Source organism: Zingiber officinale, chromosome 5A (assembly GCF_018446385.1).
Source record: "Zingiber officinale cultivar Zhangliang chromosome 5A, Zo_v1.1, whole genome shotgun sequence".
Classification (NCBI taxonomy): domain Eukaryota; kingdom Viridiplantae; phylum Streptophyta; class Magnoliopsida; order Zingiberales; family Zingiberaceae; genus Zingiber; species Zingiber officinale.
In genome coordinates, this window is record NC_055994.1 from 149461345 (window position 1) to 149479021 (window position 17677).

The 17677-nt window shown below is 36.0% G+C and overlaps 4 protein-coding genes across 5 annotated transcripts; all 4 read right to left on the reverse strand.

Annotated features, from left to right (window-relative positions):
• Positions 1–965: 965 nt before the first annotated feature.
• LOC121982409 (E3 ubiquitin-protein ligase SINAT3-like) lies at positions 966–4185 on the reverse strand. 2 transcript variants are annotated; one of them, XM_042535453.1, is made up of 4 exons: positions 4051–4185; positions 3165–3450; positions 2055–2441; positions 966–1475 (listed from the first exon to the last, which is right to left on the reverse strand). In XM_042535453.1, exons 2-4 carry the CDS (start codon positions 3345–3347, stop codon positions 1155–1157), a joined length of 891 nt encoding a protein of 296 aa, XP_042391387.1. In that variant the 5' UTR covers positions 3348–3450; positions 4051–4185; the 3' UTR covers positions 966–1154. The 2 variants fall into 2 exon arrangements, with proteins under 2 accessions (XP_042391387.1, XP_042391386.1); XM_042535452.1 differs by having other exon boundaries at positions 3961–4182.
• Positions 4186–5939: 1754 nt separating this feature from the next.
• On the reverse strand, positions 5940–8474 carry LOC121982411 (protein MODIFYING WALL LIGNIN-1-like). The gene is made up of 3 exons (XM_042535454.1): positions 8099–8474; positions 6956–7155; positions 5940–6444 (listed from the first exon to the last, which is right to left on the reverse strand). Exons 1-3 carry the CDS (start codon positions 8312–8314, stop codon positions 6138–6140), a joined length of 723 nt encoding a protein of 240 aa, XP_042391388.1. The 5' UTR covers positions 8315–8474; the 3' UTR covers positions 5940–6137.
• A 120-nt stretch (positions 8475–8594) lies between these two features.
• LOC121982412 (acyl-CoA-binding protein) lies at positions 8595–11812 on the reverse strand. Its single transcript, XM_042535455.1, has 4 exons — positions 11651–11812; positions 9664–9781; positions 8951–9013; positions 8595–8864 (listed from the first exon to the last, which is right to left on the reverse strand). Exons 1-4 carry the CDS (start codon positions 11660–11662, stop codon positions 8785–8787), a joined length of 273 nt encoding a protein of 90 aa, XP_042391389.1. The 5' UTR covers positions 11663–11812; the 3' UTR covers positions 8595–8784.
• Positions 11813–12212: 400 nt separating this feature from the next.
• On the reverse strand, positions 12213–17147 carry LOC121982413. Its single transcript, XM_042535456.1, has 5 exons — positions 16996–17147; positions 15458–15575; positions 14385–14530; positions 14025–14303; positions 12213–13123 (listed from the first exon to the last, which is right to left on the reverse strand). Exons 1-5 carry the CDS (start codon positions 17005–17007, stop codon positions 12485–12487), a joined length of 1194 nt encoding a protein of 397 aa, XP_042391390.1. The 5' UTR covers positions 17008–17147; the 3' UTR covers positions 12213–12484.
• Between the last annotated feature and the right edge of the window lie 530 nt (positions 17148–17677).

A 17677-nucleotide genomic window follows, 5' to 3' on the forward strand; every position in this document is an offset into this window, starting at 1 on the left:
TCACTGATATTTATCCTTTTTTCTTGTATTTGTTTGATGCTACCTCTTTCTTAAATTTGATCCGTAGGCACATTAGTTGCATTCGCTCGATCAAATTCTTCAAAGTGAAACTTGGTTGATGAAAGTACCAGGTTGGTTGCATCATCCTCTTCCTCTTGTTTTGTTGATAGAGCTACTGTGCCTCGCCGCATAGAACTTAACATAGTAGAGGATAGGCATAATCTTTCACTTCGCAATCGGTTTGTCCTTGGTGAAAATTAGAGCACCAAAAATATTAGTTGTTGCTGTAACATTGCATCTATGAGCACATCATCCATATTTTCTGTCCACTTCAGGGTGTTTCTTCGCGATGGACCATCGTTTGAATTCTTCATATGTGAGTTCATGCTTATAACCACAACAAAATCTTATCCATAAAGCAATGTTGGTTATGAAAACCACTAGGATAACATGTTTAGAGAACAATATTATTGCACTATAATTCTAAACTAGTAAAATCACATTCTTAATTTGTTTACTTTTAACATATTATTGCCACTATGAATTCCCTCTCATTTTTATTCTCATCCAAGTAAACAAAAACATCAACTTTCCATTCTCTTTTCCATGTTCTTAACTTTCTTTTCTTGTGAATATTTTTTTAAACAAAATTTCAACTTTTCTGTCCTCTTCGCTTACCATGACTCTTCTTTGGGTTCTCCCACTCCAAGTAAACAAATCCAAATAGCATGTCAGGTGCATAAAATTTCTATCAATGTGAAATTTCAGAGAAAAATCTATTATACACAATCTTATATTATATTGCAAGAGATTGTTTCCGTAACTCAAACTTGTGACCTTCAAATCACACAACAATTTTATCATTGTGTTAAAGTTCCCCTTCAAATCCAAATATTCTTAAATGGAAAATAAATTTGTTCCTTAATTTTAGATTCAAATTGAGTCAACATAAATTTTCAAGTGACTGAAGAAATACAACTACACATGTTTCATTGCTTTGAATCAACAGTTCTAAAATTTTATCATACAAGAGTGACAAGAATTGCTCATAAACTTCCAAGTACATTCGGAAACAGATGATCCTAAATTGGCAAAGTTGAAAAGATTAGCCTTCACTCTACAGTTTTAGATGACTGATAACTATCCAAGGCCTTTTATTGTTCTTTCCAAATACGGCCAGTCACTCGTAGCTTCAGCTCTTGCCGGCTACCACCGGTGAAGAAGAGAGCCATGTTCCGATGGATGATCAGCCCATCATAGCTGTCACGCACTTTCCTGTGACTATCCCTGATGCTCCTTGGTACTCCCTGCCATGTAAGTTTTCGGTCATTGCCGCCGACTTCCAAGCTGTAGCTGAACTGCCTTGCCTCACTGTCTTCGCCGAGAAACCTTAAGAATGCCATGTACACAGGAGTCATTCCGAGAAGGAATGCCTCAAAGTGAAGGCAGAAATAATGGCCATGGCAACTGAAAACCTGCAGTAAGAGAAGCAAAAGATCATCTAAATGTTGCAAGACAACTTGAATTAAATTATATAGTAGCACTTATGACAAGAGAAAAAGCTACAAAACCTAACTGTTTTGTTCTTGAACTCATGAAAATGATGTTGATTTGAGGTTTTAATTTCATTTGTATCAGTCGGCATGGATGAAACTTATCATGCAGCTGCCGAATGGCACAAAAAACACTTCAAGACACATAAAAATACTAACAGGGACTCGTTGCATTAAGGACTGCAGTTTTGCGAGCTGTGAGCACCCTCAGTTTTGCAAGTTGCAAGGTAAGCTCGACGATGGACTCACCCTCTTTCGATCCGCATCACGGCTCCTTTTCCACAATCCACATTGATACTGTTTTACTCCGGTTAGGAAACAAAACCAGCTTGGAAAGGATTTTTAAACCTCAAACAAATACGATCTTCTTTCACTAGTATGTAAAGGTTTGTAGAATGTAAAAACAAGGAATTTGTTGGACTTTAAACATCTCAAAATTCAAAAATTGAAACACAAAATAAATGCATTGCAACTATCATGAAAGGCCAGAAAAAAACTTACAGTGAGCATCCATGTCGCATTTTCCACTTCGTGGGGGTTAGATTTGACGTAACGATGATTAAATGTGCATCCGTTGTGCATATCCACCTTATGATCATTTTTCAAGTGGGTGACGAGCATTAGAATGTCACCAGTGACCAGGCATTCTGAACCGGCATAGGGACAATTGTAAGGTCTGAACCTGCATTGCTGTTCATGTTTCAGTTTGTTATAATATGGATGTATCTCTGGGCAGCCGGGGCTTTGGTATCGGCATGGTAACTCCAATGACTCGGCAACTTTCTCAAGGGCCAGGCATCTGATGTTCCCCAACTCTTGCCGACAAGTAGGGCAATGATTGTGCACTCTCGCTTTGCAGCTTGAACATAGAGTATGGCCATTGGGGCACTGCAAGTATTGATCACACGAGAGTTGAGATTCGTAAGCATGACGGTAACATCTACAATAGCACTCAAAAACAAGAGGCACATAAAGCTATCCTCCATTTTTTGGAAGGATTCCTGAACTACACAAGAATCAGATTGCATGTGGATTTCTGGTAGCAAAGATTGGCAAAAGAAAATAGAAAATAGAGGCGAGATTAAAGAGCTTTCTTCTTGTTTGCTAAAATCTTCTCCGGGTTGTAGTATCATCAGCAAATAGTTGCATACCTCAGAGAAAAAATGCAATAAAGGATACAGTATGCTACTTGTTCTTGAGCAATAATAATCAAACTAAAGATTCTTGAATCCATTATGCAATTAATTTTCTGCCATACAATCTAATGCTGCTAGTGAAATCGTAAGTTGCAAGAATGTTTAGAGAAGAACCATGACATTATATGCATTCTTTTCAAGAACGGTTTGAAATTTAATTTCAACATACTCCTTGATATCAAAGCTATCTTTCGACACTAAAAAAATATTGGAAGGCTTCAGAAAGTAGCTGGATCTTCAATTTAGCAAGTCAAGATCGAACAGAAACAGCCGAGAAACAAGATAATTCATAATGCAGACGACGAGTTGATGTTAAAAAATTTGGAGAATACAAACACATGGAAATGAATTTTCAGCATATGAACAATCGTTCATGAGGCAGGAAAGGAAAGAAATGGAATCCACACGTTGGTACCTGATGTATGGGAGGGTACATGGAATTTGTACACACTGGGCATTCAAGAAGCTCGTGCACACTACCAGCTGTAGATACACCCGCTTTGACACCAGAAGTAGCAGAAGACTTGTAAGATGGCACACAACCATTATCGAAATCGGAGAGCTCGCACTCTATTACATGAGATTCAGGGATATCCATGAACAATTCCGTTCACAGAGCCAGGATTTTTTATTCTTTTCTTCTTTCTACAATCAACTAATTTCACTGAATTCAGGACAGAATTGTCGTCTTAGAACTCTACCTGCAAATAAGTCACGATGAATTCATTTATTAGATATCAGGAAAAGTTAGGTCCTTTCTAAGATCACAATTCTTAATTTGTTAGACAAGAGGTCAATCTATACTGGTGTATTGTTAACAAACAATAGAACTGGGAAAAGAAAAAAAAAAAACTTTATCCCTACCCAGAACAGCAGCAAATTCAAATTCGTATATTTTTTCATCTACAAACCACAAAAAGAGGCACCAGAGTACTAACTGAAATCATAAACGCAAAGACATGCAAAACCTGATCGAGATGTTGATAGATCAACTCATTCTTCCTCGATCTTTTCAATATCAAGCATGCCGAAAATCCAAACTGACTAAGCAAAAACAAAGGGGGGAAGGATCCAGCATGAGGGATCACAGATCTAGGCAGAACAATGAGAATCGAATGAAATTTCAACCTCCCAGCATCTTAAAACCGCGCAAAGGAAAAACACACCTTGATGAAATTTTCCTACAAGTACAGCAAAGATAGAGGACAAACCTGCTCGATTGATTATAAATCAGAAGCTGGGAATCGACGATGCGGACGGGGAAGGCGAGGAAGCGGAGTGGAGGGATCGAGAGATCGAACCTTTGGGCCGGAGGCGATTCGGGGAAGCCCCAATCAGCAGACTGCGGCAGATCACGAAGGAAAGAAAGGGTGGAAAATCGAGGAGGGGAAGCGGAGAAAGAGGAAGGAGGAGGAGGGAGCAAGCACGCGGCCGCTGCTTCGCTAAGCAGTCGATTTATCGGCAGCTTCCTAATCATATCATTAGTAGGGTGATCATCAAAATGCCCAACCAAAAAAGAAATTAATTTTAAATAAAATTTTAAAACATTTTCTATCAAAAGAAAAGTCGGCAAAAATTATCAATCAAAAGACATCTTTTTTATATATATATAAATCAACAAAACAACTTTTTCACATTTTTTTTTACCCAAGGTACTAATTTGGTGGTCCGAATGTATAAAAATTTTAACGGTCAATTAAGTAAATAATAATAATAATAATGAATCACAGTTGCTATAAATAAATATTATATTGTAATAATTATGAATCACAATTGATATAAATAATACGGAATTATAATAATTATGAATTGTATTATATATATATCTACACACCAAACTGATAGCCAGAGTGTTGCAGAGTGTCCAACTGTGCGGAGGATATCAGCACCTTTTTTTTTTGTTTATGTTTTTTCAATTTTTAAAAACCAATATTTTCTTAAATATAAATACTAAATAATTATTATACCTGATAAATATAATACTAGATCCTATAAACAGCTAAATTTTTTTATTTCTAATCTAATTGGAAATTTTAAACAGGATAAAATTTTAAAATTTTTTAATTTGAATATTATAATTTAATTAAAAATGAAAAAAATATAGATATATCCTTAGATTTTAAACTTCCCAGTTGACTTATAGTGTTACATTTAAAAATTGACTTATAGTGTTACATTTAAAAATTTTACTTCTACAGTTCAAATTTCCTAATTGATAATGTTTACTTAAAAGAAAAATTAAAAATAAAAAAAATAAATATACTCCTAAAGTTTAAACTTTTCAATTGGATTATAATGTTCAAGTTAAAATTTTTTAAAATTTTACCTTAAAATTTAGACTTTTTAATCAGGTTGTAGTATTCAGTTAAAAAAAATTAAGCATATAAAGAATACAAAATATAAATATAGTAGTGTGTTTATGAGATATATTATGTATTTGAGATTTAGGGAAGGATATGTTAATTTTTTAATTTAAAATTTAAAATTAAAAAAATAAAAAATTAATAAAAAAAATTAGGCCGATGTCCTGCACGTTATTTAATTAATATTATATATTAAATAAATATAAATAAGCTTTTACCGAAGACCAAATTTATTCATTTACTGCCCTAAATATAGACATTAAAAAACATATTCAACTAGCTCATTCAAACTTAAAAATATTAGGAACAAACCAGAAGGGGTGGATGCGTGGGTGAAAAAGGAAGGTCCTTTCTCAAAAAAGTGTTATTTTAATTTTTGACCAAGAAAATTTATCAAAAATAAATACATAGAAAAAAAAAATTAAACTTAAATTTCAATTTTACTGCACCTGAAGATAAAATTTTCACTCAAATTAAATGCGCAAATATAAAAGAAAATTAAAAATAAGTTTATTAATCAAATTTCTTGCTTCCTACTCTTGTCCCTTGAGAAACCAAAGAAAAAATAATATAGTTAAAACAATATTTCAATCATCTTATTACCTTCTTGGTGTCTTCCCTGGTAGGATGAACCCATTTCCTGGCCTTCCATGAGATTTGCATTGCAATTTTAATGCCCTGCAAATTAAGGAATCCATGAAACTATACAACACAATTCAGTAAAATATTATCAAATCGTGAAAACATGATGTGACATACCGTAGCAGAAGTCATACCTCCCATAAATTCATTCATTCCCTAAATTTCAAGCATAAACATCCACCACAAGATCCAAAACATCACCTTCTTTTCAAGGGAACAATATTGAATGTTGTTCATTCCTCAATCACAAGCTACATTTTTGTTAGCATAACAACTCTTTTTTATGAAGGGATTATTATACAAAACCATCACTTTGCGCAACTAAACACACCCATATCTTCAGTGGAATTCGAAATGGTTGAGTGAAATTTTTTTGTCAGGATTCAGGGGAATTGCTGCCGGTTATATGTATCCTCGTGCACAAATACTGGGTTCTGAACTTGGGGTTGGTCCATTACGATGCCTTGGTTTTGTTGTGGATTCCATGGCTGAGTGGTCTTTGGCAGTGAAGCAGAAACATAATAAACGATGCTTAGTGAAACACTTGCAAGGGACAAGATTGCCCCTCCTGTGAACACTCCGGCCTTGACGACATAGCAGTACTCACCAAAGTACATTCTTTCTTGTCCCCATTGGTCATTTAGGGCCGCGCCACTTAATAGCAGAACAAAGGCTATTATAAAAGTAATCCTGCAGGGATCAAGAGAGGAACTGATGATAAATTCCCAGCATGTGTGGCCAACTCAAAAAAGAGAGAATGACATGCATAAATGAACTAAAAAAGTGCAAGCTTTGGACTTTTAAGTTTCCTTAAATGGAACCGCAAAAGATATGCTATAGTTCTATTTTATGAAATTATCGTGCTTTTAGATAGATTTATGAGTGTGTTGTTTTACCGAAATATATCAAAATTTATGTTGGCTATTGACATGATAAACACTCTTGTATGCTATGTATTTGGCATGAAAGTGTTTGCTCAGATTTAAGGGGAAAAAAAACAAAAAACAAGAGAAGCTCAACAAAGACAACTGCTGTGAACAGCTAACACTGAGTTATCAACATCCTGAAACATCAAAACATGTGGTATGATGTTAATGTCTAACTACTAAATAGTAAGAAGTACCCATATTTGAAGGAATAACTAATGAAATGTGGCACAACTTGTTTAAGCAATAAATGCACCTAATGCTGATCAATTTACCAAGAAGTGATGAAAGAGATCAATCCAATTGTCCAGTTTGTATTGGATGGATTTGGATATTTCTTGCAACATATGCACCCAGCTACAGAGTTTATAATGGCTTGAGCTATCATAAGTGCCGTGGCTGCTATTAAACCAAGAGCTAGTGCAGGGCTCTTTGGGTAGGAGCATTGACCTAAAGTTGTTTGCACATCAGAAACCTGCAGGGTAGAGAAAAAACATTAAGCTTAGTCAAGGTTTTCCTAACAAAGTAAAGGCTTGCCTTGACACATAAAGGTAAACTGAAATGAATAATGGCTGATTATGCCTATTGGATTGGAAGCAATGCAGCTTAACATATCGCAAACAATTGAGTAGATTGGAAATATTATACTCAATAAATATGGAACTGTCCAAATTCTTAATGAGGTTTGCTTAAGTTTTAAACAAGTGGAAGTTTACAGATACCAACACCTGATTGTGTTTTAACAAGAACCTGCAAGGTTATTCAAATTTCTTAGGCAAACTTAATGGATAAGAAAGACAAATGGTTCCGTGCATTTCGTAAAAATAACAAGCCAAATTTAAACAAAAAAAGAGAAATAATATTTTCATGTCTAAAATTTTTCTTTACCTGTTTGATTAATCAAGTTTCAAACACCCAATTTAGTCTCTAGTTTGCAATGAACAACCAATACAAAACCATCTCGAACCGCTAATGGAAACACATGACACTATTGGATGAATTTTCTACTGTGACTTATTTGAAACTTGAGTAAACTTCAAATTCATGCTAAACTTCAGTCACCATCCTGAGAACCGATAGCTATATAATAATGAGACCAGAGTGAACTAGAAATTGATGTAGGACTTCAATCATCAGAGTGAACTAGAAGTGGATGCCTTCTACTCACAACAGGACCCACAAAGTAAACCTGGAAACGTCAATATTAAGATCGGACGTTTGCAATAGGAACTCCCACACAAAAACGTCATTTTCTCTAAACCCTAATCACAAGAACCAGTCCTAAAGCTCACATTGATGGTGCGACGGAGGCGGAAAATGACAGAGAAGTTGTAAGATCGACAAAGATCCGGCTCCGAGCTATACGCAAGGAAACTCGAGGAAAATCCATCTAACCAAGATCGAGTAAGGTGGCAAACCTTGATCCGGGTGGCTTCGGCAGCGAAGCCGAGCGCAGAAGAGAGAAGGCCAAGGAACCCCACGAAAGAGCAGATCATCACCACATTCTTCTCCATCTCGATCGCTCTCCGCCGGCAGTGAAGCTGCTGGCGCTGCTTCCCTTGAGGAGTGCCAAGGCGAGGGACGGTACAGTTGTAGGAGTGCAGCAAGTATGCATTGACCATTTTGCCCTCCATAGTTGATAAACAACCGACCAACCTCTTCTTAATAATTAAAGATAAAAATAAAATAAAAAATGAGGCTCTTAATTATTATTATTTTAATAAAATACATTTTTAAAAAAATATTGTAACAGTGACATAGCTAGCAAACTGTGCTACTATAATATGTTAAAATAAATTATTTTTAAAAATATAATTTAATTAAAAATATTTGTATAAAATACTTTCATATGGATCCAGTAAATTAATTAAAGTAATTTTAGAAACTCAAACCACTTCGTAGGTTAAAAAAGACTAATAAATAAGGGAGTGTATGAGTTTTCTCCAAAACTAACCAAAGAGAGAGTCTATAACAAGTTACAACACCCACGAAGACCATTCTAAGCTCATGGCTGATGTTGGAAGGTAGTTTTTTTTTTATATAACATTATTACATAGAGCAAGTTGTTTTGGTTCGGTAAATCTATACCCCGAGTGGTTAGGCTTTAGGCCGCGGAGGAAGCCTCTTCGAGCAATTGCTTAACCTTGGCGATGTAGTCGGTCATGGCCTCCTCCTTCGACTTTCCTGTAATTTACACGCGATTATCAGTTGTTTTTCAGTGAAGTAATAGAAAGACTGAACTCAAACTTGTCGAGACAAAAGTGGGAAACCTTCAACAGCCTTCCAAGCGTCCCATTTAGCTCTGTCCCTTAAATTGAATATTCCAGGTCGGCCTGTGAAGAACCAAAGTGCATAATTTTACTTGTTGAAGTTAGATAAAGAATAGACGAAGGGAAGCACCAATGATTTTTTTAAAAAAAAATCATAAAGTCACTGCTCAAAAGTTCTTCCTTCTCGAGTGTGTCCAGTGAATATTTTAACACACATTGAACATTCAACATTTAAGATTTGATGTATGGTTAACCGGAGGCCTTCGAATCTTTAAGAGGATTGGCACATACATTTACTTCTCGCAGAGATATCAAGTACAAGACTGCAGTGATCAGTAAAAAGTCAGGAAGATGGGAGCACTCCTTTAGTTGTTAGCATCTGCATTGAAGTCTCATAGGATTACAAGAAACAGTACACTGAGCACATTCAATCAGTATCGTTATAGAGGGTACTCTTCTGCTGATTCTGAGCAGTAATAGGATTGTAGTTGTGGTGGTAATGCCAGAAGTAGTTTCACATTTTGGTTGTTAAAAGGGAGGGAAGAAGTTTCCATACTATATTTATCATTTTACAATCATCTTCTATACCTTACATGGATTTCCCATATTGATATTTGTAGAAGGATTCTCTCATTTTATCAATTGACCAATTACTTGAAAAGACACGCTCTATAAGAGAAGAAAAACATGACAGCTATTCATTGAAAACTTACTAGTATTCACTGGTCCAACAGTTGCTTGCTTGAACAGTCCATATAAAATCAATTTGTTCTCATTAGTAGTCGTATCCGGTAACGTTTTAGCCTTTTCAGCATATTCTTCAAACTCTTCCTGCAACAAATCAGAAACCACAACAAGCTAATCAAGCCTCAAGCATAACATAGCACCTGCAATGATACCTATATTACTCTCAACTCCAAGTATGAGCATGTAGCACAGGGTTATCTGAAAGGCAAATATCTAGCCTTCCAACACATTGTTTCCAAATACTGGGAGCACAAGCAGATCGAGGTACTGAATGTATCATACCCTTACCAAGGGTCCTTACTGAGGTCATCTTTTGTTTTTTGTTTTTTGTTTTTGTTTGTTTTGATAATCAAGGTGTCCAGACTTCACCTGGTTAATTTTGGAGGTAGACAATCTTCGCATGGTTCGCTTATGGGGTAAATCCTAAGCACAACTTATGCACACTTAAAGGACGACCTCAAGAATATTTGTCATCCCTTCTAGGATTCAAACTCTAGTCCTCTTATTTGTTCTCTTAAGTGTTTTACCAATGCACCATACCTGTGAGGGCTAACATGCAAAATCTAAGGTCATCTTTTGTTAGCACTACTATAGGGGGTGACACTGAGAAATCCAAATAATATAGATGGCACATACAATGGAGTTTGATTTTTGAAAGCATAAAAAATGAGTCTATGCTCAAGGTGCCAACAAAGTGCTAAAATTGTACAAGTGTTAGACTAATGAATAATGACCATATGCATGCATCAACAGAACAAATTCTAAGAAAGATTCATCGCCTTAATTCATCAGTATAAGGGCAACGGAAAGACCGATACTTCATTTATAATTTATTGCAAATGACACATAATTTTGTTCTATGAACAAAATTCTGGAAAGAGTGTCATTGTTTTTGGAAAGCTCTTTTTCAGGCACTTTAATATCTCCATTAAATGACTCAATCACATATGCAGTTTTATACACAGGCAAGCACAAAACAAACACTTTTAATTCGTGGCAATTAAGACAATAGCCTTCTGGTAACTAAAAGCGATCTTTCTCGGGACAGATCTTTGACACAGGAGGAGTGAAAGGGGGTGCTAACATTCTGCTTAAATTCCTTTAGGGGGGTTCGGGGAGAAGTTCGTTACTCCCTTCTACTCCATATTCTCCCTCTAGGGAGGAGTCAGAAATGGAGGGTCATTCGGTAGTATTTGGTATCGCTAGATACCCAAAGCTGAGACTTTGACCTCTATCAGGGCAAGCCAACAGTCCTGGTAATCTGCTGAACTACGACCATAGGGTTCAGAGTAGTTTATCGATAGAAAACAGATTCGAAGTCTGCCCCAACAAATGATGTGCAACTACAAGCTTAACATGCTGGAGAAATTACAGTTTTTTTCTTTAACAAATCCTTTGAATTAGATGTGTTTGACAAAAAAGAATATCGAATTCAATGAAATAAAATCATGCATCTAGTAGGCTCATCTCATCAAGAGTTAACTTTTCTAATCCTGGCTTTAATTTGAAGGGGCATAAACCACCTCAAAAAAACTCAACAGGAAAATTGACTCAACAAACGGAACCCAGATGTTAAAGGGGAAAAGGAACCGATCCTAAGTAATCCAAACACGAAAGTTCCTTTTTTTTTTTTTTTTTTTGTTTCAGAATAAAGGACAAAAGATGCAACACTTGATATTACACTCAGATCTAAAAACTAGATCAGACAATAAACAGTTCAACACTCTGAAGAATTGCTCGTCTCCGATCAAAAAGGACTCTCGAAGTCTACTGCCCGGGAATCACAAAAATCATACAAAAAAAACTTAAATTGGACCATATGCAACAGATGATCTTCTCTAAGATCCGGTAACAAAAATTCCAAAAACAAAATCGAAGGAGAACAGACAAATACCAATAACCAAAAGGAGCACAAATATACTGGTAAAATGATGATGATTGAGTAGATCTTACCTGCAAACCCATTGTGCTATCTCGCTCTCTCGATTGCGTTTAGATCGCCGACGGCGGAGATATTACTGCAGCCGCAATAGTAAACACCACGTTTTTGAGGAAAGGAAGGATACCGAGCGGATAATGGATCTCAACCGTCCATACTACTGACGGGGATCGATGGATGCCGCATAGGCAACTAGTGTGAGGTCGTTTGACGAATAGGTTACTTCATAATCAAAATTGTACGGTCGAGCATGACAAACAAAAAATTTATTTTAATGACAGAAAAAAATTTCCCAATTTGCTTTAATGACAAAAAAAAAAATTTATAGGATGAGACCTATCATTCCCAAGATTATTTAAAGTGATACCTTATACCAACTTAGTATAGAGAGACTGGCAATGAACATTTTTAATTTAGATTTTGATACATATTTACTAATATAAATTAATACCTAGATGTTCATATCGAGACAATTTGATACTCCCTATTGTTCACACATTGATAAGCCATTCTTATGTCTTCTCCTTGAATGCTTTCGATGTCAACTAACACCAACCCGTTTGCAAATCTCAAATCTATGAGCTAAAAGATGTAGTGTATTAAAATCATGCATACATTGATTTATTTACTAAAGAACACAGAAGTTCGATAGTATCCAGCGTATAATAGCAGTAGCGGCGGAGTGGAATAAGTTTGAAATTTAGTATTCGTTCAGTTCCTCTAGCACATAATGCAATGTTCAAGGAACTTACTATATCGACACACACAAGCAAAGACATACAAGCAAGCAACCGACCAGCATGGATAGCCCAGTTTTGATAGATAATGAACTTTGGATTTATGGTCTTTCAAAAGCATACGCTGGGTTTTGGTGCAGACGGCAATGAGCCTGGACTTTCATCTGTAATCTTGACTGGAAGAGGCTCCCAGATTTTTGTGGCCTCTTCACCGCAATGTCCACTGGTTCTGAAGCTTATAGTTGCCTGGGTCATGGAGACAGTTGTGCTCGTAGCTACTGCTGATTTCAGCCGAAGCCGTTCGGCTCTTGAACCGATGGTCTGACCTAAAATTGAAGCTGCAATGGTTAGTGCCATAGCTGTCTTCGGCATGACTACTGATTTCCTGAGCATGCCGATGAATGGCACCGCTGCATGGACGGCAGCAAACCACTGAGGTGAAAACTTTTCAGTATGCTCTCTCCACACTCCAAGGGGAACATTTGCAGCCATGCCTAGTAAAGCAATTGCTAGCATTTTTGCAGGCAACGGCTGAGGGCGGAGAGTCTTCACCAGGGCTGTACGAGCTAGTGCCGCTCTGGCAGCTACTATGGCAGGCGGGCACTTGAGTTTCATACCAGGTGGTGGTTGTAGCGCCTTTGCAACAAGAGGCAGGACACCATTCACTGCTCTGTATGACTTCGCTAGTGGACACTGACCTGTCTCGAGCCATTCATTGCTTAATGCTTCATGTGACGAACCATCTCTACTCTGAAGCCCATGCTCGACAAAACAATGCAAACAAAAAACAAAAATTAGTTGGGAACAAGACCGTATATGCTGATGATAATGATCAACACGTTAAAAGGCCTTATTAAATAATAAAAATTCTTATATTGATAAAAAAAATTAGCATATATCCAAAAATAAATTCAGCCAATTCTTAATTCACATAGAAAATAGTATATGTCAATCATACAATAAAACACAGTGTGTGTGTGTCTAAACAAGCTTCCTACGTAGTTTGCCATGTTAGCAAATATAAGCAAACAATTAAATTTGTTAATATTTCTTTAATAATTGAATATTGTATTTTTCTTAAATATCCTATAGAAACATTCAAAATATTTATTCAAGCACCACACTCATTGGCTATTATTTATTAATAAGAATATAATCGTATGTAAAAGGTTTATCACTTGCAAAATAAATGTTTAAGTTAACGTTGAGAAGTCAAGTGCTACAATATTAAAAACATAAATTATTACTTTACAATCAAATGACTAGTCTAAAATTCTTTAGTGGAGGAAAATCTTCCATAAGTTCTTCATTATCAAATCAACAGAACAAATTTTTCCTTTTCACTGCAATTATAGTCTACCGAGCCCAATTAGATGTCTGCCTAACCTTTCTAGGAGACCTAATTGCCTAAAGGGACCTCATATTACATATGTAATATGGTCCCTTGCTTAAAATGCCAAGGAGGTCACATATACGGTTGCCCTAATATGCACATCAAAAAACTATTTTAGGGTTCAAATGGGAGAACTTAATATTCACAATTTACCTGAGACACGTGATATTCTAATTAATGCATTCAGTAGTTTCATTAAACAAATACCGCAGGAAATTAGTTGAATTTTTAGTAAACAAAAAACAATGAAGAGCTGACCTTTCCACCCCTCTGTGGGGAATTTTTATTCGCCTTCTTCCACTTTTTGGCAAAGAAATCAAAACCAAAGGGACCACCCAACCCAAAACCTGATAGGCTAATAGAGGCTGCTTTTCCTGCCAAAGGGTTGAACTGCAATACAGGCTCAGTCTCCATGTTCTCCTCATGTACATATGATTTTTCAGTAAGTGGAACCACTCCATCACGCCCATGGAAAAGCTTGAATGCGAAATCAAAATTGGGTCCATCCTCAAAGATTGGACCTTTTGCACCTGCAATCTAAAAGACAGAAAAGGCAACTGTCATGGAATTAAGAAATAGTAATCCATGCAATCATCTCTGTGCTTAAGAAAGACTTACTGGGAATTTAATGAGAGATGATAAGAAGGATAAGTTAGTGGGCTCGTTAATGTTCCTCAGAAATGGACACCTTTTAACATCCGGATGAGAAAACAAATTCTCAGATTGGGATGATTCACAGAGAAAGCTATTGAAAAAATCCATATCTGAGATATAAAGCAAACAATTTAGATTGAGTAACTAGAATTCTGGAAAACAAGAAAAGGAGCAAAACTATATGACAATATAAATGTAGCCATCTAAAGATGCCAAATATTCTGTCCTGTACAGATAAGCAAACAAATACTTTCCGATATAAGTTGACCATTGACAACTCCTGACAAGTGGTGGGAAGAAAAAACAATGAATACACATATCAATCAATGTCAAGGGAATATCTGTCTCATGCAAGGTCACATGAATCCTTATATTAGTGTAATTAGGCAATATATAAATCCAAAAAATAATAAAAGTTCATAATCAATAATGATAGTGGTTCTTATGCTATCAGGACTCTGAATAAATCATGCAATGACAAAATTATTTTAGTTAAGGAAGTTATGTTTGTTACAATTAGAGAACACAAACAAATTCATAGTTAGGAATATAGAGCTCAAATGACCATCAAAACATCAAAAGAAATGCCCTTCCTGAAATTCATAAGAAAAATAACAAAAGGGTAAAGAACACCAAACATCTTGAAACCTAGAGCTAGACTAACAATGTTATATCTTTAACATGATAATAAAGATTATTGTTTTCACAAATATGCCAATATGCTCAAAATGAAAAGAAAACTGCAAAATATAAATGGAAGAAGGGAAATGGTCAATAAATCTCCCTTCTTTAAAATGAGCTTCTCCAAGAGAGAAAAATAAATTCTTCCTCTCCTTTCAAACCCCTCAATCAGAACAAGTCCTTAATAGATGATAGCATGTACTCTCTAATCTATAATCCATTAAATTAAATTGTCATGTTGTATATTTTTATATAAACCAAAAATATAACAAGATTTAAATGATCATATTGGAAGAAAAATACATACATTCTATGAGAAAACATAAACCAGAAGACATGCTTTATAGATTACTTACTGGTATTCACTGGTTCAACAGTTGCTTGCTTGTACAGTCCATATAGATTGAATTTATTCTCGTTCATAGTTGACTCTGGTAGTGTTTTAGCTTTTCCAGAATAGCCTTGAAACTCTTCCTGCAACAAATTAGAAACCAGCACCAAACTGATTAAGCCTCAAGCATATCCTATCTCACTAGGATACCTATATCACAATTAACTAAGTATGAGCATGTGGCATGGTCTCAGACATGTATATAACTAGCCTCCCAGCACATTGTCTTCTGATACTGGAAAAGCGGATAAAGTGGATATAGGTGTCTGATACATCATAGGTTATCTTGAAACACTTACTAGCGTCGTTTAATATGTTGCCTTGTGTTGACAATGGTATAGTGGGTGAAACTGAAAAATAAAATAACATAGATAACAACTATGACAGCTAGATTTTTTAAAGTATCAAAATGAATCCATGCTCAAGGTACATTAACAGAATTCATCTTCTTAATTAAACAGTACAAGGTAAAGGCAGAGGCCAATAATTGCATTTCTTTTTTATCATTTTTTATTTTTCTCCATAAAGAGTCACTTTGCTTTCGGAAAGAAACTCTTTGTCAAGCAGTTTGATATCTCCAATAAAATGGCCTAATCACATATGCAGTTAAATAAACACTTATAGTTTAGGATAACTGAGATTAAACTTATGGCAAATAAAAATGTTCTTTTCAAGGCAGGTCTGAGGAAACAGGAGTCGGAGGAAGGGAGCATCCACTTCCAAGTGGGTACGGGGGGTACATTCCTTATTCCAATCAACTATATCTTCCCCCTATGGAGGGAGGAATCTGAAGTGGAAGCGTCATTTGTTAGTATATAGCAGACGAGGTATCGCTAAATACCCAAAGCCAAGACTTTGACCTCTGCAAGCGCAAGTTGAGGACCTCAGCAGTTGGCTGAAATACGACTATACGGTTTGCGAGTCATTTAGCCGCAGAAAGCATACTCAGAACTCTGCCCCATCTAATGATGCGTAAAATCAAGCTTAACTCGTTGGAAAACTTACGTCTTTTTTAACAAGAGATCCTTTGAGTAGATATGTGTTCCACAAAAACTCATAGAAGGGGTCATAAACCACCTCGAAAATTCAACAGGAAAATTGAATCAACAAAAGACACCCAGATGTTAAAGGGGGTAAAGGAGCCGACCCTAAATAATCGAAACACAAAGGCTCCCTTTTGTTGCAAAAATAAAGGACAAAAGATGCAACACTTCATCTTATACTCTGATCTAAAAGTATACGATCAGAATACGTTGAAGAACTTCTTGTCCCATATCAAAAAGGACTCTCGAACTTCTCCAAACATTAATCATGCGTTACTGACCCATTCAATAGAAAAAGTCTCGATCCTAAAAACCCCAAAGGGGAACCATCTGCGATGGATGAACTACTTCTCCAAGATCCGATCACAAAAAAAAAAATCCCAAAATCACAATGAAATCGAACGAGAACAGAAGATATCAAACACCAACAACCAAACGATGATGAAGACGGAGATCCTACCTGCAGACCCATTGCAAAGCAAACGCTCGTTCTCTCTCTCTGTCTCTCGATTGCGAAGGGATGAGAGGTCGCCGAGGGCGGAGATATTGTGGTAGACGAAACGGGTAACGCGGCGTTTATGCGAGGAAGGACGACGAGCGGATATTCGATCTCAACCGTCCATTTAGACTAACGGAGATCGAAGGGGAGGTCGCACGGGAGAAGAGTGTTTGGTTTTTGACTTCAATTAAATTGTCGAGTGGCATCCAAACGCTCGCAAGACGTCTGTGGCCACCAAAATTGACGCCTTCTACTGGTGGGCAAGGAGCGAGCAAACGACAAAACGAAGTGGGTGCAATTAGGAAGGAATTCCTCTCCTGTCCTGTCCTGTAGTCTTGTTTTAAAATATCTTTATTTTAATAATTTTTATTTTTTTAATATAATTTAATCAAAAATATTATATATAAAATATTGACCAAGTTAGTTAATATTTTTTAAACTTGATTAGGATAACTTTAAAAGATCAAAATCATTATAAAATCGATAATTTATCAAACAGCGCACCTAAATTTTTAAATTTCTTAAAAAATATACACTACTTTATTATTTACCAAAGAACACACATTTTTAAGTATCATTCCTATTTTACCCTTCTAACCATCTGACTTTTTCTATCATTTTTTTTTCTCCACTATTTTTTTCT